Source organism: Gamsiella multidivaricata (genome assembly GCF_025024155.1).
Source record: "Gamsiella multidivaricata strain RSA 2152 chromosome Unknown BC939scaffold_52, whole genome shotgun sequence".
Taxonomy (NCBI): Eukaryota; Fungi; Mortierellomycota; class Mortierellomycetes; order Mortierellales; family Mortierellaceae; genus Gamsiella; species Gamsiella multidivaricata.
Window position 1 is genome coordinate 249,021 of NW_026251760.1, and position 19,893 is coordinate 268,913.

Below are 19,893 nucleotides of genomic sequence, written 5' to 3' on the forward strand. Positions count from 1 at the left end.
GTGAGAAATGGAATGGATGATCCAGTCTGTCTTTATTTTTGGGCGCAGGCACAATTTGAGTTGACCTGAGTTGTCCAGTCAACTCATTTGTTTTCATCCATAATATATTCGTTTACTGATTTTCAGCTGTTTAAAGCAGTGCTTTATTTCGTCTGAGTGCGTTTGAGCACGTCTTTATCGCACAGAAATGGCTCGCCAACCATTTTAGTATTTCCCTTCCTCCTCACCCCCTGCTAGCACGAAAGTCTCTTTGCTATTGCTACAGGCAAAAGCAATAGCGATGAAGAAGAAAGAGTTTCTTCCACAGTGGATGTCTCATTGTGGATCCTATGTTCACTATGTTCTTATCGTTTATTCTTGTCTTCTCCACGAGGACTCGGATTTGTCGAATCGCAATCGCTTGCACGCACTGGTCGAGGTGATATTAGTATATTTCGCACTAGAGACAACGTTCTTGTCCTTTCATAGAATGGTGGTACTGCATCTGCCGCCTCTTCTCTGTTGCAGTAAATTTGGACCATGCAGCATAACAAACGCATGTTGACGCTGTTAATGTTTTATGCTTTCCAAATCTGGTGCAAACTTTATTGGCAGTGCTCGCTTGGGCTGAGTCGCGTGTGGTTGGTACACTGTTTGTTGGCACTCCTTTTTAAGGTTGTTTAGAAACCACGCGAACAGAACATCAGCAACCTTCAACAACCTTCAACATGAAATTAGTGGCAACATGTCCGCCACCATGCACTTTCGCTGTCAAAAGTACACTCATCGCTGGCAAAGGCGATGTTGATGCAAGTTGGGCTCATGGTGGACAGCGCTGAATGACGATTCCTTTTTTCTCTGATGAGCCGTGCGCGTTGTTCGCTCACTCCCAGGCACACGCTCACTACCGTCTCGTTCCCCATAGTCTGCCCCCAGTTCCCAGCGGCCATATGAGCCCTCCGGTCCCCGTAGACCCCTTGCTATCGACTCAGCCACCGATTACGCGGCACATTTAAAGTTCGACTTTGTTCTTTCTCTTTCTTTCCTCTTACACGTTCCCTTCCCCACCTCCTCCACCTTCTCCACCTCCTCCACCTCCTCCTCACTCTTCCCCACGCGCTCTACGGCAAGTTTCTTTCCAGGTACGTATGATATAAGTTATTTTTCTTTGCTCTTCACCTTCCACTCTCTACCCTCCACCCCATCCCACTTCTCTTCACTGACACAACCTCGCCTTTCGTCCTTTACCCAGTCCCACTCTCCTCCACCCCACTTCCATCTCTTGTGCTCACTCTCGTCAGCAGCCCTCCTCCACATGCACTCGCGTCAGCAACCCTCCTCCACATGCACTCTCGTCAGCAATTCCATTCCACCACTCCCTCTCCACCACTCCCTCTCCACCACTCCCTAGATAGAAAATATAGAGGTCCCAGGAGTTTTGACTTCGATCTTGGGACTGAATCTCTTCACCCTTGCGTGCCCTCGGCAATATAGAGGTTCCAGGAGTTTTGACTTCGATCCTGGGACTGAATCTCTTCACTCTTGCGTGCCCTCGGCAGTAGATAGTCATAGAGGTCCCAGGAGTTTTGACTTCGATCCTGGGACTGTAACCCCTCACTAATTGCGTGCCCTCGGCAACCCATCCCAGGTTTTCAACCTATGGATTATACCCGCTCCCCAGAGGGTTTATTAACCCTAGCAGTGCATTTGGGCCGGGAGCACCAAATTCCCCCACTCCCCTACTCCCCTCTGGTTATCATCACCTCAGGTCGTGCCTTCGGGCCAAGGAGCTTCGCCTTTTCTTCACGCAAAAACAAAAGAGTTCCTGAGAATGTTTCTGAACCCTTTTTTTTATCCACTTGCTCTCTTTGGGCTTTGTGCGGTTTTTTTTCGGAGTACGATGACTTGCAACCTGCCCGTGGTGTACTCTGCACAACCTTTGCAACCAAGGTTGACTGATAGCAAGTTGAGCTGATGGTGCCGATAGGAATTGTAGAAATAACAGACAATGCAATAAAAAATGGTTCCTTCAAACAATCTACTTGAGTGACTTTATGGTGGTAATGACACACAAACGAGTAAACGAAGACGCATCTATCTGCATGCTGTGCTAGTAATTTGGACCACGACCTTTTTGCTATGATCTCCAAGGCAATACGAAGGAGTCAACTTTATTTGGCAACGCCGGTACGACCACCTATTTCGATAGGTCCTTGCAAGCCCAACTTGAATATCGCAGATCGTCTTATGCATGGAGTGGTGTAATGCAATGCGCTCCAGCTCAGACGAAAACGCGAACGCGAACTAGCGATATGTCCTTGCCAGCTAAAAAGGAAACCAACTTTGATCTTGAGCACTGGAAGTATCAGGCTAGAGTCGACAACGGACGATGTACAAAGATGATCTCGCGAATGCATATTCCCCCAAGCAGGGCACATCAAACGATGCAGCATCGCCTGTTTGGTTGCCCAAAGTGCTGCTTTTGGCACCAGCACGCCGGTTAATTACGGTGTCTGGAGCCTTAAAGATTCAGAGCTGCCCGCACTAAACCATCCAGCCCATGTAAAAAACCAGAGATCAAGAGATATCGCCTCAATCACGAAGACCAATCACACACCAGGCGGTTCAAAGGGCCGTATTCCTCAAGCAGGTGTCTTTTTTTCTTTTTTATTAGCATAAAGGCTGGCAAGTTGATCGGGCAACTCAGGTCAACTCAAATGTATACACTCATATTTAATTTCTTTACATAATATGAAAAACTTTCAAATGCAGCGGAACTAAAAAAAAAAAGGTGGGGCCTTGATGGTTTAGGCATGCTGGGCCCATTCAATTTTAGAGATGTCAATGCCCTCCTGCACCATCTCCCAGAGCGGACTCATCTCCCTCAGCTTATCAACGTGGGCTACAACGCGCGAGATGACAAAGTCGATCTCCTCCTCTGTCGTGAAACGACCGATTCCGAATCGAATCGAGCTGTGAGCCATATCATCCTCGGCTCCCAGCGCACGGAGCACATACGAGGGTTCCAGTGATGCAGAGGTGCAAGCGGATCCGGATGACAGAGCAATGTCCTTCAGGGCCATAAGGAGGGACTCTCCCTCGACGTAAGCAAACGACAGGTTCACGCAGCCAGGATAGCTTTGAATTTCGTCTCCATTTCTGTACACATGGCTGACTTGGGACTGGATGCCAGTAATCAGGCGCTCTGACAGGCGTTTGACGCGCTCATGGTCATACTAAATAAAAAAAGATTGGCAGATGAAAGCGAAACAAAAAGGTCAATAAAATAGTCTTGGTCCGGACCCAGTGTCTGCCTCATGTAAAAGCTCCATCCAAAACACATTCAAGTAACAGGGCTAATGCACCATCAGAACCCCTGCACGGGCCATCATCGTCCATGTTCGGCCAGCCAAAGCTGCGATGGCGTGTCATACATGAAACCCATCACAACCTTGACAGTGTATCAGCTGAATCAGGACTAGGTCGTTATAGCAATGTCCGGGATGAAAGGACGATCGTCATCTGGTGCTGGGCCTCTGCTCTGGATAACAGAAAAATTCAGACATGCATTTGCCCACTTACAGCCATTTCCTCAGTGGCAATTCTACAGGCCTCGCCAAGTCCGACCGCCAGAGGTGCGGGCACAGTGCCGCTGCGGAGACCACGTTCTTGTCCACCTCCAGTCAGCAGGGGAACGAGACGGACTCTTGGCCTGCGGCGGACATAGAGGGCACCGACTCCCTTGGGTCCGTAGATCTTGTGTCCGCTGATGCTCAGGAGATCAATGTTCATTTTGTTGACATCGATGGCGATCTTGCCGACAGCCTGGGCGGCATCCGTGTGGAAGAAAATCTTTTTAGAGCGGCAGAGCTTTCCAATCTCCTCCAAAGGCTGAATGACTCCGATTTCATTATTGACAGCCATGACCGAAACCAGTGCTGTGTCCGGACGGATAGCCGCCTTGAGATCATCCATGGAGATCAGCCCGTTCTTCCCGACAGGCAGATAGGTCACATCAAATCCCTCATCGCTCAAGACACGGCAAGAGTCCAACACGCATTTGTGCTCCTATAAGAGTTTTCAATGAGATGATGTTAGAAGAGATTCAGAAGGGACCATAGTACCATGAGCCGCTGAAGTGAATTCAGCTGCGATCCAGCGACTTGTACACAAAAAAAAAAAAAAAAAAACACATACAGTCTGAGTGGTGATGATATGGTTCTTTTTTCCTTTGTAGAAGCGAGCGACTCCTTTGATGCTGAGGTTATTGGACTCTGTGGCACCCGATGTAAACACAATCTCCTTGGAGTCAGCGCCAATTAGCTTGGCAATGTCCTGTCAGATAATACAGAAAAAGTTAATGATACTGTGCAAGAGGTTTCAGCGACCTTCAAAGACACGTTTGGTGGCCCCGTTATCCTACCTCACGAGCCTGGTCCACGCCCTTTTCGGTCTCCCAGCCGTAAGAGTGTGTTCTCGAGTGTGGGTTTCCGTAGAGCTCGGTCATGTATGGCAGCATTGCATCCAACACGCGGGGATCCGTGGGTGAAGTGGCCTGCATATCCATGTAAATGGGACGACTGTTTGCATCCTTGACACCTGAGACCTCGAATCCAAGTGACTCTATGAAAACATTTAAACATGGCTATGGTTAGACGCCAGTGTTTATAGAGATATGGGGTCCCAATGCATCCCATTTTGATCCAGAGACAGGGAGTCTCAGTTTAAAGTGCAACGGTTGTTCAGTGTGCAGTGCTGCATCCTGATCACAGAAACCCGAGGAATGAGCTGTGAGGTCGATTTCGCGTTGTTTACCTGTTGAAGGGGTGATCAGGACCTGCGTTTCTGTGCTCTGCAGTCGCTTTGCGGTTGTGTGGAAGGCGGCAGCAGCAGGGGAGACTATAAAACGGGTGGCGGGAAGGGTCCTGGGTTGGCACCGAGGCAGGCTGCGCAATAGGCTGACCGGGTTGCGCTGGACAAGACGAACAAAAGACATATTAATTTGTGGACTGAGTGAGTGGAGTTGCTGAAGTAAGGACGTTAAAGGAAGATGAAGTAAAAGACGGAAAGGAAAGGTATGAAGGAGAAGGCGTAAATAGAGGGGAGGAAGGAGTAATTTGCGGAGGAGTGGAGTTGGAGTGCAGTGGGATGCAGTGGAAGGGGTAAAGAAAAGAGACGACTTTTATGGATGCGGGCAATCGCAATTGCGGGTAGCACAAGGTCCACTTTTGGAAATATTTTCAACCAAAAGATCTACGTCACCGCAGCAGCGGCGATGGCTGCCCTTCAAATGGGGTCTTCTTGTCCTACTCCGCTATATGTCTTTCTTAAGCCCAAGAAGAACGAAGCTATTCAATGGTCGCCACCACCGCAAGCATGAGGCGGAGGACAACTCAACGCCAGGCAGCATTCTCTTTTCTTTCATCTCTCCAACTCGACCCCGCCTCGGGCCAGGCCTCCCATCTCGATACCACTCTCCAGGAGAAGGACCACGACCACCAGGAGACCCAACACAGACCAACGACTCAGTGCTTTGAATCCACCAAGGCTGCTCAAAGTCTTCATAACGGCATCGGCAACGGCCCAAATGAAAGTACTCCACCACTTACGGCAACATTACCTGAGGTCAGTGGCCTCGTCGCGAATGACAACCAACATTCACAACTACGCACCCTCAACGAGTCGCCTATCCAGAGAGAGGTGCACGGAGTTACTACAGACACCAACAGACGCAGTCAAGCCCTTGGCAGGAAAGGAGAAGCCGCCACAACCTTTCTCTCTGGGATCAGCTTGCTTGGGGGTCCACTGGATGACCGTACTCACGATGGGACTCTTCCTGGCGACCGAGAAGTAAACCTACCTTGTCCTAAACTGGATGCATCTCAGGATCAGATTGTCAATATCGTTAATTCAAGCTCGACAGAGCCTTCGACAGCCCAGCAAGCACCATCACAAGGAGATCTTGTTCCTTATCACTCATCTCAGCGTTCGTCTTCGACACCCTCGCTGGCGTCCAGTTGGATAAGGGCCCAGACTGACAACGCGCCCAATTCAACAGAACGCGTTCATTATGGAAGGCGTCGTAAGGCAACAAGTCCCGGAGCTTACACTTCACATGACACGCAGTTATTGTCAAAAAACACGTCAACACAAGTTGGAAGCTCGTCGGGGTTGCTCTCCACATTGCTCGCGCGCGAAAACGACTCTCAGATACAGCCATCGTCATCGTTCGACATGAGTATGGCTCTTACGCGCAGGCCTGCTTTGCAAAAAACGCCCAGTCGCTGGCTCGGACCCCTCGCGGACCATGTACACATTAAGCCCTTGATCGCCTCAGGAACCGCCCATATTGTCAAGAAGATATTCAGGAGACCTTCCATCAGCATACTAAGGCACAATACCAGCCATTCATCGACCTCTGCTAGTCATACACCTTTGTCAGTAACCAAGCATTCATTGTACCGAACCAGCTCCCAGAACACTGTGCGACTGAACCCACCTCAGGATACTCAGCGGCACATCTTTTACAACGGAGGCGATCTTGTCCACAGCTGTATCAGTCTCGGAGAGAACCTGAGTCAACATGCCTTTATGTTCACTACCAAGCATGGCAGTCCTCTCATGGTCTCCTCGATTCTGCGCTACAATGACGACAAGGCGCCCAACAAGCGGCGGCGTCGACGATTTGATCGGGAATACCTACAGCAGATCACGAAAGAGGCCCTTGTCGGGAAAAAGGCAAACTCGTTCGCCTACCTCCTCACGCAGAGCAATGCACTAAGGTATGTTGCGTGACAGTCATAAAAACCATTGAGAAGTAGCCTTTGCTAACCAAAAAGAATGGCCTGGGAACGTATGCAGTTGCTTACAAAAACAATGTCGATCTTGTCTCCGGTGCTACTTTTGGCCAATGTAGCCCCGAACAGGAGGACTCGTCTTCATACGACCCATACTATCTGGATGACCCTGAGCTAAAAACAGGAAAGAACAGAACGGTCATCTCTCTGGCGTGCTACATGGTACCGTAGACCAGATGACTATATCTCTTTATGTGCTCATGTAACGTTTGGATTCCTAACACCACAACGATGACAACTACAACATCTCTTCTTCCTGCAGGGCTCCGTCATTCAATATACTCGACCGTCCGATCTGAAACGAGAACTCAACGAGCACTTTCGCTCACGACACCCGACAATCGACCCATCAATTACCTTGTCAAAAATTCGCAAGGTTAAGAGTGATATTTTAGCAATATCGGAGGAGCTGGACTTAGAAATTTCGACGGCCGCTTTGGCCTATGCCTACTTTGAAAAGCTAATACTAAAAGGCAGCTGGAAGGGCAAAGACGGACAAGGACTATCGACTGAATCGACTTCGTCGCCTGTGACCAAAGAGAACCGGAAGTTGATGGCCTGTAGGTTGAAACTATGCTTCCATTTCCACTTGAGCTATCATGGTCTGCTGTAATACTGATAATCTTTTTCTTATAACTTGTTTATTTGTTCGTCCGCTAGGTGTATGTTTGCTGCTGGCCTACAAAGTAAACGAGCCAAAAAGGCCCCCAGGAGAGTTTACGGCGCTCATGAAACAAATGACAAAGCACATGTATGTCAGCGCAAAGGATATCAAGGAGCATGAGTTCCAGGTCTTTGCCCTGCTCGAGTTTAATCTATATCTCCCCCGACAAGAATTCCTACCGCACTTTGAGCAGATCCTCTACCGCCAAGGTCAGTTTGATTGCGTCTTCTTCCGTTCTTGTTTCAGAGTTCATCCGAGTGCTGTTAGTTAACACATGTCGGTTTTGCTCCTCGCCTATCTTTACGTAGACTACATCAATGTGCAGGAATATCTAGGAGAGGACGAATTCTACTCCGTGGCACCACAGCAGCGCAAAGTTGTAGAATAATAAATGACGGCCGCATCAAAGCCATTGAAGTAAACCATTACGGACCTTCGCTTCTCTCTCTCTCTCTCTCTCACAACTGTACAATTTATTAATGCCCTGTTCGCTGTTTGAGAGCTTCAGAATCCATCTGAGTCGTCTTCCTCCTCGTCCATATGAGATACTTTTTCTTCATCGATATCCTGCTCTCCTTCGTCCATGTTTAACGAAACACCGTTATTATCATCACCTGCCTCTGCTTCTGCTTCTGCTTCTCCGTCCTCCTCGTCGTCCTCGTCGCGCTCGACATCCCTGTCTTCGTCCATCTCTTCATCGTCACCCGCACCCTCTGGGGAATTATCTTGGGCATCCCTGGGATTTGCATTAGTGGACGACTTCCTGGCCTTTGAAACTGATTTTGGTCCCTCTGCGGTTGGCTTTCTTTTCTTTGATGCTGATTCTGCCGCAGAGTCATCCTTGTCCTTTGTGGTCTTTGCTGCACCTTCTTTCCGTGATTTCTGAATAGCTTGAAACGCTATTAATATTCACAAAGAGGATATTAATCGTCGATCCCTACTCTGTTGACAGTTGTGGAAACTCATCTGCATCTCAGATTACATTTGAGCTCTTCCTCCAGCCTTGGGATCATTTCTTCTAAATCCAGAGACTCGAGCGCGTTAAGAACATGAGTACCGCTTACGATCTTGTGCCCTGCATTAGAAGCAACCTCATTCGCACTATATCGTTCCAAGCAGATGCATATGTTGTTATATATGCAATAATAGATCCATCAATGGTGAAGAATCATAGATTGCAAGCATGATAGAACATACGCTGATGCGAGGTAGTTGATGAATAAAGTTGTCGATTTAGTCATGGCCACCTTAGCATTCGCTTGGATATTTGTGTTCTCAGGAAGCTAGAACGAATGAGTGCATGTGTAAAGGCGTTGTTAAGTAGCTGTAATCGGCCGTGCGGTCTGGTAGCCTGAGAACCGGATCGCTTGCGGTTCTAACGGCTAACCACACTGGCTCCTAGGGCTACGAGAAGAAAGTACCAATACAGAAAAAGCATACGCACCACTTGCTTCATAATTCGCGTCAAGATAGCCTTGGGTAGTTCGTTGTCCTCGATTGATGTTGACATGGCGATCTCTCTCTGTGTGGTTAGATGTGATGATGGAAAGAAGCCTTGGGCGCAGGGCGATGTCGTTTATCGCGCGCGGGGTGACTGTTCGTCGAATCAAATGAAAGTAAAACATACACAAACAAAAACGCGTCGCGAATGCGAGCTCCATCGTGTTCATCAACCATCGCTGTTTCGGGACGTATAGAAAAGGACCTGTTCATATACAAGTCAGCTCTTCTGGCGACATTTCTCTATACCTCGCTGTTCGTTGTCCGATATTGCTATCCTAATTTGCCAAGGACACAAGGCAGACAACAAGAGACGGGAGCATACATATAACTATATATACCAAGGATGTCTGCCGACGACGACGACCTCTTCCTGGACGACTTTAACTACAGGATTCCGACTTCCCGGGATACCGCAGAACCAGCAACAGATCCCTCTAAATACGTTGAGCATCTCGCACAGGCATGGATCAACGAACGTGCAGCACCAGATATCCTTCAGTATGAGAGATCAGCAATCGATGGTCTTCTTGCCAAGATAGAAGAGCAGGTTAGGGGCGTATTTATCCCTTGTGCTACATGGCTCCCAAAGGCTGGAAGCATTGATCATGCATATTCACATTTTCTATGCTCATTCCTCTTTATTCCAACGCATGTAGACCGCTATCATCGACGAATTGGACGCTGGCAATGATACATCAATGATTATATCAATCCTTTACCAAACGGAACTTGAGCGCGTCAAGTTTGTGTTGAGGAGCTACTTGAGGACGCGGATATCCAAGGTAACCAACTCTGGACGCCATTAGGGCTTGCGAAGTTGAATTTGTTTATTTGCTTATTGTGTGCTTCTTGGCACCTCTTCGGTGCTGACAGATCAATCCGGCTGATTATTACATGTTGTCGTAGATCGAACGGTTCTGCGAGTTCATCCTTGCCGACCCCGCCTCAAAGAAAAGACTTTCCAAAGCAGAAGTTATCTACGGGGAAAAGTAAGTCGCTTGGAGCAAGCGCGGTGTATGGACCAAGGATGCTGCACAGCAATAAAGCCACACATCCTAACGCAGGGTACCTATCCAGCTATTCGAGGGCAACACGACAACACTATCACTCTAGTTTCCTGTCCTCACTGCCTCCCTCGCTGCAAGGTCAAGACGATGCGATCTTTGACAGGAAGCTAAGCATGAGTAAGCGCCTGTTGCCACGAAAGACTGACGACGCACGTACCACTTGAGAGGAATAGATATCAACGTGTTTGTCGCTCCAAAATTTCTGCAATGTAGTATCGCAGCCCAGACTGGACGAGGCAGTCTTTTGCCGCATCATCGAGGACATCGGCGACTTTCAGCTGGATGAGTGAGTGCATGCACACAAATGCTGCTCATGTCGCCCATGCTCTCTATTACAGTCTCACTCATTTTTTATACCTTCTGCTTTCCTATGCCTACTGTCGATAGAGATGAGACAGTCGTGCTGGAGACAGGTCAGATCTACATCTTTAGATACAAAACTGTGCGCATGCTGCTCCAGCGTGGTCAAATAGAGCTCATCTGATGGTACGGGCATACTCCTTTAGCTATCATCGGTGTCAGTTCTAAATAAAATCTGTATTATAGTGCATCAAATGCCTCGCCCCTTGTTTCCTGTAGCAGACCATCTTGCACTGCGTTGTACAGGCCCATGCGATATAGGAAATACGTACAGCATTCATGGGTAGATGCTTTAAGATGTCATGATAACACGCCCAGTACTCGCGTTGTCCTGGCTGTTCTGGTGACCTTGACCCCCGACCCTGGCCGTTGCTTGTTGCATTGGCTGTTAAAGAAGCGTACCCAACTTCTCATCGCTGCCGGTCTCTGCTCAAAAAGGTGTGTGTGTGTGTGTGTGTGTGGGGGGGGGGGGGGGGGGGGGGGGGGGGGGGGGGGGGGGGGGAGATAAAGGGGAACACGGGGGTAGAGCATCCCGCAGGGTGCCATCTCTTCTATCATGCAGTATTAAGCTCTCCATATCCCCTTGACCCCTTTCATTAGTTTTTACCGTCCTTCTTGATCGGGATCTTTGGTGGCCCCTTCTCAGCTCGCTTTTCTTAATTCCTTAAGCTACCCTCTTTTTCTTGCCGTCTCTCTCTCTTTCTCTCCCTCTTTCTGTCTCTCCCTCTTCCTGTCTCTCTATTCTCTGCTCTCTGCTCTTTGCTCTGCTGCAATTTCTGCTTTCAAAAAGCCAGAGGCGATCATATCAAGACTGGAAATGTGCCTATTCTTGAAGAGTACCTCGCAGCCGTCTTGGCAGTCTCTGCTTTGCCTCCTCACAGTTTATTCAAGGAACCGGTGCATGCTTTCCGGATTATTTACTGTTTCAATATACCCAACGCTGACATGGATCCAATTGCAACTGACCAGCTCGACAACAATACTCTCGGGTAATGAGAAGCATTTGATAACGATTTTTTGCGATAATCTTTCCTAGGAGGAAGACAACTAACCTCCAAGGGACTTCACACCGTTCTATCCCCACAAAGCACGGGCAACCAAGCAGTATTCATAGCAAAGGTTCTCGCTATCACTGCAGCTTCCATACTTCTATTGGCGGTCATCTGTTGTATCTATTCCGGAGCTGCAAGAAGACAAGCACGCCTTGAGCACGCAGCCCTACAGGGTCGATCCTCTGTAGGCAATGAAAATGAGGCACATGAAGCGGGAAGACGCACTCCAGACGCAGCTCCGGCCTATTCCACCACATCGCCCCTAGGCCCTCTAAGTCCAGAGATTGTTAATGCCATTAGTAGCGCCTCGGTCGAGCGCAGACAAAGCATTGTAACATCCATATTGTCCTCCTCGCGGTCACAGCGATATAGATTAGATACTTCGTCCATGGACCTCAGAGTTGGCACTGCTCAATCTTCCATGATCTCCTCGATCGAGGAAGTGCCTCCGATACACTCTCTTGGCACCTCGCCGCGCTCATCCCTAAACAGCGACTGGCCCTACGAAGACATTGCAGGACAGGGACGCGTTCGCGGGATCGATGAACCGCTCTGGGTCACTCGAGAGTCGCACGATATAGAGGCGGACTCGATAGCGCACATGCACCAGGCGCCGCCTTCGTACGACCCTTCATGGTGGACAGCATGGCATGCACATCATCACCACACAATCCAAAACCGATATCGACCGCCTTTGGGACAGGAAGCAGGACAGCCTCTAAGCAGGAGTCAGCAGCTTGTATTGACTGCATCTCATCGACGTACCGAATCTCTTAGTAGCCCTTTGGGAGGAAACCCTCTACAGCTCTCTCTGGCATATCGTCGAGGACTGCTCAGGCGTGCAGCATGGCCTGCTTCTGGTCGATCTCTCTCTTGGACAGGAGAACCCATTGCACACAGCTACACCCCCACTAGGATGTCCTTTCATACATCCTCTGATAACTCTAATCAGCTTGAGGCAGTTTCCAGTCATTCAGTGGAAGATTCATAGCCTAAAGCCGCCACAATCCATCTCGAGCAGTAATAAAAAGATCTTTTGCATTTGCGAACTTGAATAAATTGTTATCAAAAGTATAGATAGAAAGCGCCGTGTGTCCTTTTAATCATGCCAGAATGAAGTGGGTACCAAAATAGTGTTGAGGACAAAGTATAGAGTATTCGAGAGGACAGAATACTGAACTACTGAGCAGGAGCAGTCGTGATCGCATCTGTGCTGGTGCCAGCGGTTGTGCCCACGTTAGGTTTGACATAGGGCGAGGCAGCCGCGGATCTGGGAGAACCTATCTTGTTCGACCTAGCCAATTCTCGTTTTCCTCAAAGGCAACGGTTCTGTCGTCAGTGATCGGAAGAGCGCCAGGATGAGCTGGCTGAGTCGTGTTGACCTCGATGCTTGGTTCAGGAACCATGCCCTCCTCGGTCGACGCTCTTGCCGGCATGTTGATTCCTGTAATGGTTCGTACTGCTACGGCCCCGACTTTATAAATTGTCGTAACCCTTTTCATGGTAGCCGTTGCTGTATAGATCGCTTACATGCGCATCCCTGTTCCTTCGCTTTCCTCCACCAAGTGTACTCAGCTGGTGGCGCTTGGTGGTGAGGGACGTTCAAGTGGTCGCTGCTGCCGTACTGACTACCCCAGTAGTTACCGTATTGACTGCTGCGGCTGTGGCCTCCATATAGTCCATAGCTGCTGTTGACGGAACGAACGGCGTTTACGGGTGTCCATGCTCGCTGACAACACAAATAGAGCCGCTATATACCCGGTAAGGCATAACGGAGGTGCGCAGAAGAAATACTGTAGTTTTCGAGGAATCCAGGAATATGCCCAGACCTAGCTTGAACATGCATCCGCCTAGACTCGCAGATGTAGAGTGAGGGGATTTTTGTGCTTTAGAAAAACTTTGTCCAGACTCACTACTGGCGGAACGAACACGCAGCTCGCCTTGCCGATGAGGACAGTAGCAAAGACAGCTATGGGGGTGCCAAGGAACAGCGAAAGGAAGACGCCAATAACTGCAGCACCAGCCATGAAGAAGATACGCCCGACGGCATTGTGGATCTGTCCACCTTCTCTTCAACCCAAAATGTACACTCCAACCTAGTCATGTTGCCTAATGACTACATAAGACCATTCATTGCTCTTGTTTCCGGCGCCGTTGCCTCCCGCGCCTTCCATGATCCGCCGGTCATAACTATTTATGATCATGAGGACCACACTAATAAGAAGACCGGCAGCAATGCAGACTGCAACATAGATCAAATACAGTCGGATCAGAGATGGCTAGGCTCAATATTCAAGAGGATAGCGTATGCAGCGATGCAAACTCACTTCGTTGGACAAGTGACGATCTATACAGATATAGCAGGACAAAAAAACAGCAGAAATACCTCCACCCACAAAACCTGTCAAGAACACCAAGAACCTAAGAAGGCGGAATCCGCAGAGTCCAAGCACCAGTCCCACTGCCAGTAGTACTCCCCCCAGAGATGGTCCGCTTCCAACCCAGTGGGGCCTGGATGCGGTCGTAGTTGTTCGAGAAAAAGCCTGAAGTGCTGGACGAATCGTAACGGTATCAGGGTCAAATGACGACGTGGCCATATCACCTTGGAGCTACGGTGGAGTTCCATTGTCAGCTTTACTCATTTGAACGCTCTCTAAAGGCGCTGCCTTCAAGCTAACGTGTAGTTCCTGAAGAGCAAAACTCGAGGCAGAACGCTTCTTCTTCATGTGGATCAAGTCAGCAGAGTCTATATTGCTGGTAGCCTATGAGAAAACAGGGCTGAGCACAGATGTACTAATGACAGGGGTTAAGACGAATGCAATATGCGTGGATGGAGAATGATGCGCTGAGAAGGAATTGTTTTATCTTATGAACTTGAAGAATGAAATGGAATAAAGAGAGAGTGAGAGAAGTGAGAGACAAGGAAAATAGATGTGTAGGTATTCAAGGCTCTCGTCGGTCAAAACCATTGTCGTTGTCATCATCATTAACACTCTTTTTTGTCCGGGAGCAGCCTCTGGTCTCAGGAGCTACCTTAATAAAGTCATGGTTACAGCGCCACGATGCTCGATTCCCCCTATGAGATAGTCTTAGGTGAAGCAGCGTAATTTGTTTCCGTTCCTGTGTAACATGGTCTGTGCATTCCAGCAACACATTACTATGTGATATATATCCATGTTACTCATTTTATTATTGTGGGGGATTGATTCTCAAGGGTAACAGAACTGTAGACAAATTGTAGAGAAAGAGAGAAAGAACTCTGGCATGGTTGCGCAATGCCGTCTAAGGAAGGACCACCATGCCTGTGCCTGTGCCGCCGACCTGCGAGATGTCGCAGATTGTGCAGAGGTTGCCCTGGAACTCTGGCTTGAAGTGGCCGCGACAGTACGGGCACTGCACGCTGGGCGACCCGCGGTAGATGGGCGTGTACGAGATGCCGCACACAACAAACGAGTTGTACTATATCATGAGCAAAAAACGAAACCGGGATCATGCAGTGGTTAGCACAAGGAAACGAAAGAGCTCCATTCCATTGCCTTGAAAAAGGCACCGCCATCCGCATATTCTTCCTGACTTGTATATGTTACCTGGTCGTAGTCCAGCTGGATCTCGTCCCGTGGGTTGCGCTCAGCAACTTGCTGGATCTGCCGTGCTAGCGTCGCTGCCTGCCCAGGAGGAGCCAGCTCCAACAGGCGACGTGCAAACGTCTGTGCAGACTGCAGGTTCTTGTGCTTGTAACAGGCCGTCATGGCCGTGCGTAAGCTAATGATCATGTGCCTAGGCTGGAGCTGGACCCCTGTGAAGTACGCCGCGAGCTCCAGCATCCTCTTGACGCCTGCCGCCGACCCATCGTTCTGCACCTCACGGCGACTCAGCTCAATGCTCAGTCCGAGGATGTATTCACGGCAGACACCCACCAATTGAAGCACCTATGTGGAACAAACGGGGCACACAAAACAACCAGCACGTCGCCTATTAGTTTCTTAATCGCTCATACCTGCAACACATCATGCCCTCGTGCGTCCTTTATAGATCCCTGCCATACCTCCTCTGCCTCTGATGCTTGGGTGACCACTGTCAACAGCAGCGAATGCAGGATTCCTCTGAACAATGTGCACGCCTCTGTAAGCTTGTTCGATGTCGTCGCCTTGTATGCGTCCTGCAGCTCCTTGCTGATCAGCGACTGGAAACTCTTGACCAGCACAGGCAGTGCCTTTCTCTGGTCGGTCTCTGCAGGGTTGCGCCGCACTGGCAGCATGATCGAGGGCATCCCTTCGTTTCCTGTGACGATCGCACGGCTGGCTTGGAAGATGGACAGGAAGTGGTCCTTCAGCGGCTCAAAGTTGACAGCACCAACCTGGCGGTTCAGCAGCTGGTGACATACGCGACAAGAAAAGAAGAAAGAAGAAGGAAGGAAGAAAGAGGAAAGAAAGAAGAAAGAAGAAAGAAGAAAGAAGAAAGAAGAAAGAAGAAAGAAAAAAGAAGAAAGGGATCAGCTGGGAGCCATCAAACATGGCCGCATTAGCTTTCATATAGCAACGCTTCCCATCACCGTACCTGCATCGCTGACTCAAACGCGCCTGCTGCGACATGATCCGCAGCCAAGGGCGAGTTCTGGCACCAGATCTCAGCCTCACTCTGGCCTGCAACTGGAATCGTCAGCCCGCTGTCCTCTGCAACAATCGCCCCTGTCTCTGCATGGAGCTCTGCTGCAAGGTCTGCGTCCAGATCCCATCCACCATCGCCGTCCATGTCCAGTCCATCGTTGGCCATAGGAGCCAGTGAAGTTCCGTTATGACCCGCCGATGGGACACTGAACTCGTCATCCATGCCCCACTGATCCGCCTGAGCCTCGGGCTCCGATGCAGCGATCGGCTCTGGCGCTGCAACCCCCTCCATGTCTCCAGAGAAAACGCTCTCAAAGTAGCTGCGCGAGACCGCTAGCTGGGGCCAGTTCGAGTCGTGCACTTGCATCAAAGGTCTCGGCGGCACCAGCAGCGTGCCCTGGCTAGGCAGATCTGCAACGTCCTCAGGGGTAAGTCCAGCACTCTCGAGGATCTCGTCTGCAATCTCGTCCATGCCATGTGTCCTTGCAGTCAGATATGCCAACGGTGCTAGTCATAGGCACAACACAGATGTCGAACAGTACGAAATAAACAGCTGTCAGTCTTTGCCCATAGCCTTCCCAGTCACTCCTGTTCAGAAGAGCAAAAATGAAAATAAAAAATACAGAATACATGGCATGCCAGGCAACCACCGAAGCACTGCCCATTAGCTGCTCGCAAACCCATGACTCACCTTGACCAACCTCCCGCAAAAGACGGACGCGCTCCTCCACATTGCCCAGGAAAAGCGAGTTGTGGAACCGCGACATGGCATCGCCTCGCTTCTCTGCAATCATCAACATCCTGGACAGGTTGTTGGCACTGCCCGTCGCCAAGTAGAGGAACGAGAGCCGGTCAAAGTTCCTGACTCTTTGGTAGCACAGCTCCACAATCTGGTGGTTGCCCTGACGGAGCGCCTCCTGTGCTAGCTTGTTCCAGTACTCGTCCTTGTTCATCGCCTTGGCAGTCTCCAGTCCGACCTCCAGGTTGCCACACTCCAGCGCAAGCTCGAACCGCGTCTTGTCTTCACGCACAAAGTGGAGTGCAATCTCAGGGTATCCCTTCTTCTGCAAGTACGCAATAATCGACTGTCCCACCAGGTTGGAGTTACGAATGATCTGCAGAACCTCGTCATAGTTGCGCTTCGTCAGCGCCAGCTTGAACCGGTACTCGGTCGGGTCGATCGCAATCGTGCGCGTCTTGCCGTCCCGATCCAGACAGTACACATTCTTGCCTCGGATCCGTGTCAGGTAGATGGGCTGGTCAAGGGTGCGGATGATGCCATTGTCCCTAGAAAGAAATTAAGCACACAAATGAACAGTGTCAGCTAGTCTCACACATGGATTCGCATTTCATGGCCCACCCGTAATCCATAGCAGCGCCGCCAACCTACCCCTGAGGAAGTGCGTATTTGATGTGGTTCAGCGTCGAGTAGATCAGGATCCCGCTCTCGTCCCACGCCGCGCTCTTGATGCGGATCGTCTCGTGGATAAGACACGTCTGCTCCAGCGACTTGGTGGCAATCGTGATCGTGTGCTTGCTGAGAAGCGCAACATAGGCCATGTCCGCCGACCACACCACATACTTGACCGGGGGCGTCGTCACCTCGGAAATGGTCCTGCGCTGCTGGATATCGTACAGGATCACAGAGGTAGGCGTGCTGAGCAAGAGCTGTCCCGTGCCCGCATAAAAGATCTCGTTCACCACATTCGGGGTCTTGAACGACTTGGTGCTGTTGTTCTGCAGATCTCGGATCGTGATTGTCTGGTTCGCCTTCTCCAGCACTGCAAAGCGGTTGCGCGCAATAAAGATCGCCGAATTGCCTGAGCCACGCTTGCCGTCGCCCGTAGGCTCCCGAGCATCGCCCCCAATCTCCTTGGGAAGACTGTACAGCTCATACGTGCCTCCATCAGCCGTCGACGTGACCAACACCGCGCGTTCTGCCGGGTTGTACGACAGCGCCCTCGGCTGCACAAATTGCGATCCTGTCCTGCGCACAGAGAGAACAGCCGTGTCCTGAGAGTTGGAATAGTCGTGCACGCGGAGGTACTTGTCCTTGATGTAGTACAGGCTGTTCTGGTGCACAGCATACGCTGGCCGCTCTCTCTCCAATTTGAACACAATCAGCCCATTGTCGTGACCTGGGCATAGCGTTTCAGCACAAGAACACACCAAGACAGTTAGGACCCAGTCACTCCATCCCACGTGCATGCGAATACCTATCATGCACAACAACATGCAGTCTGATCAGCGCCGATATACATACCGGCTGCAAACAAGTTAAGCTCAGGATGGGCCGTCAGCGCCCAGAATCGGTCGTGCTCGCGTCGGAAGGTCTGAACCGCTGTGCGCTTGGACATGTCCCACACCCGGATGCACTTGTCCTCGGCAACAGAAATAATGAGCTCCTGCCGGTGATGGAAGATCGCGCACGATACGTTGTTTGTATGGCCTCTGCAGGTGTCAACCTCCCAAGCCTTGGTTTCTACAGAGATTCAGGCCGATTAGCAGAGGCAAGAGCAAACGTCCGTATTAACATGTGCATGTGCATCATCTCCTGTCGTTGCTGGAGAAAGAAGAAAGAAGGAAAGGGAGGAGCAGGAAAGCACCCTTGCACATCGCCATTAATTGCCATCAATTACCATTCATCCTCCACAGCTTGACTTGGCGATCGTCGCCGGCAGACACAATCAGCGGCAGGGTAGGGTGGAATGTCGCCCAGTTGACGCTGCGGTCGTGGCCCTCGAGAACGTACTTTACAATAGCATCCGTGCTTCCAAAGATGTCCGCCTGCTGTGAGGCACGATGCGCGCTCTCGTCGTACGCAACCGTCCCTGGCGCCGCGTTCTTCTTTCGCAGTCCTGTTAGAGTCGTGGCAACAAAGAGGCAGAGTAACAAACGACGTGTTAGAACGAGAATGGCAACAGCCGTTATAGCAGCAACTATTCCCACATAGTCATCCAGCGATATTGGCGCCTATTGTCAATAATCCCCCATCCTCTCTCCCCCCTCCCTTCCGCTTATCACCCTTTATCGCCTCCACATAACCGCTTGCAAGACTTGCCTGAGATGTCCCAGACACGCACGGTCTGGTCCAGCGACGCCGACACAATAAGATCCTCCTTGGGGTGGAACTGCGCGCTCATCACATAGTGGTTGTGTCCGGTCAGGATGGCGATGCAGTTGCGCGACTGCCAGTTCCAGATGCGGATCGTCTGGTCGTCTGAGCAACTCAGGATCCAGGGGTATTCGTGGTGGAAGTACACGGTGCGGACATAGTCCAGATGGCCCGTCAACGTAAACTGGCAGCGACGCGTCTTGTAGTTCCACACCTTGATCTTGTAGTCGTCTCCTGCCGATACAAACAGTGGCTGCGACGGATGGAACGCGATTCCTCGGACGGGACCTGACAAAACAAGCGGCACAAACAGAGGAGCGATCAGAAAGAGCACCATGTCGGTCATCTGCACCCGGCCACCATCTCTAGCTTCCATGTGCTGCACATACCATCGTGTTCATCAAAGCGCTCCAAGAGGGTGCCCATCCTGTAGTCCCACAGCTGGATCGAGCCGTTGTGGAGGGCTGCAAGGATCCATGGTCGCTTTGGATGAAAGGCCACGCCCTTGACGCGATTGCTTTTGGACTCGAACTATCATCGGAGTCGTTGTGTCCAGGATGTTAGTACAGGCATTGCCAAGTGATGGCATGGGTTCGTCTTGAAGCGACCCGCAGCGAAGAACCAGACAGCGAGCGATACCTTTGTGAGCATCTGCATTTTGACTGAGATGGCGAATTGGTCGTGAAGGG

General features: G+C 50.4%; 8 protein-coding genes across 8 annotated transcripts; 3 read left to right on the plus strand and 5 right to left on the minus strand.

Moving 5' to 3' along the window:
* Positions 1–1,102: 1,102 nt before the first annotated feature.
* Positions 1,103–1,410, minus strand: BC939DRAFT_458033 (uncharacterized protein). Its single transcript, XM_051556548.1, is given in 2 exon segments — positions 1,103–1,374; positions 1,389–1,410. 1 exon segment carries the CDS (start codon positions 1,294–1,296, stop codon positions 1,138–1,140), a length of 159 nt encoding a protein of 52 aa, XP_051410142.1. The 5' UTR covers positions 1,297–1,374; positions 1,389–1,410; the 3' UTR covers positions 1,103–1,137.
* A 1,223-nt stretch (positions 1,411–2,633) lies between these two features.
* Positions 2,634–5,165, minus strand: BC939DRAFT_458034 (cysteine desulfurylase). Its single transcript, XM_051556549.1, has 5 exons — positions 4,795–5,165; positions 4,403–4,602; positions 4,177–4,314; positions 3,562–4,047; positions 2,634–3,215 (listed from the first exon to the last, which is right to left on the minus strand). The coding sequence occupies exons 1-5, from the start codon at positions 4,973–4,975 to the stop codon at positions 2,787–2,789; spliced, it is 1,434 nt and encodes a 477-aa protein (XP_051410143.1). The 5' UTR covers positions 4,976–5,165; the 3' UTR covers positions 2,634–2,786.
* A 1,669-nt stretch (positions 5,166–6,834) lies between these two features.
* BC939DRAFT_235319 (uncharacterized protein) lies at positions 6,835–7,941 on the plus strand. Its single transcript, XM_051550901.1, has 4 exons — positions 6,835–6,998; positions 7,099–7,396; positions 7,497–7,709; positions 7,809–7,941. Exons 1-4 carry the CDS (start codon positions 6,996–6,998, stop codon positions 7,886–7,888), a joined length of 594 nt encoding a protein of 197 aa, XP_051410144.1. The 5' UTR covers positions 6,835–6,995; the 3' UTR covers positions 7,889–7,941.
* A 63-nt stretch (positions 7,942–8,004) lies between these two features.
* On the minus strand, positions 8,005–9,010 carry BC939DRAFT_478963 (histone-fold-containing protein; the record flags this gene model as incomplete). Its single annotated transcript, XM_051558808.1, has 4 exons — positions 8,005–8,399; positions 8,483–8,601; positions 8,698–8,783; positions 8,945–9,010. 4 exons carry the CDS (start codon positions 9,008–9,010, stop codon positions 8,005–8,007), a joined length of 666 nt encoding a protein of 221 aa, XP_051410145.1.
* A 336-nt stretch (positions 9,011–9,346) lies between these two features.
* On the plus strand, positions 9,347–10,554 carry BC939DRAFT_505072 (uncharacterized protein; the record flags this gene model as incomplete). Its single annotated transcript, XM_051560609.1, has 6 exons — positions 9,347–9,550; positions 9,660–9,785; positions 9,910–9,992; positions 10,117–10,187; positions 10,284–10,356; positions 10,458–10,554. The coding sequence occupies 6 exons, from the start codon at positions 9,347–9,349 to the stop codon at positions 10,552–10,554; spliced, it is 654 nt and encodes a 217-aa protein (XP_051410146.1).
* A 433-nt stretch (positions 10,555–10,987) lies between these two features.
* BC939DRAFT_458041 (uncharacterized protein) lies at positions 10,988–12,500 on the plus strand. Its single transcript, XM_051556550.1, has 2 exons — positions 10,988–11,419; positions 11,519–12,500. The coding sequence occupies exons 1-2, from the start codon at positions 11,376–11,378 to the stop codon at positions 12,471–12,473; spliced, it is 999 nt and encodes a 332-aa protein (XP_051410147.1). The 5' UTR covers positions 10,988–11,375; the 3' UTR covers positions 12,474–12,500.
* A 262-nt stretch (positions 12,501–12,762) lies between these two features.
* BC939DRAFT_478965 (uncharacterized protein) lies at positions 12,763–13,509 on the minus strand (the record flags this gene model as incomplete). The annotated part of the gene is made up of 3 exons (XM_051558809.1): positions 12,763–12,956; positions 13,013–13,232; positions 13,396–13,509. The coding sequence occupies 3 exons, from the start codon at positions 13,507–13,509 to the stop codon at positions 12,763–12,765; spliced, it is 528 nt and encodes a 175-aa protein (XP_051410148.1).
* Positions 13,510–14,656: 1,147 nt separating this feature from the next.
* Positions 14,657–19,861, minus strand: BC939DRAFT_458042 (coatomer protein alpha subunit; the record flags this gene model as incomplete). Its single annotated transcript, XM_051556551.1, has 11 exons — positions 14,657–14,941; positions 15,070–15,411; positions 15,528–15,854; positions 16,040–16,596; positions 16,781–17,376; positions 17,480–18,227; positions 18,353–18,571; positions 18,729–18,947; positions 19,151–19,492; positions 19,594–19,735; positions 19,844–19,861. The coding sequence occupies 11 exons, from the start codon at positions 19,859–19,861 to the stop codon at positions 14,765–14,767; spliced, it is 3,687 nt and encodes a 1,228-aa protein (XP_051410149.1). The 3' UTR covers positions 14,657–14,764.
* Between the last annotated feature and the right edge of the window lie 32 nt (positions 19,862–19,893).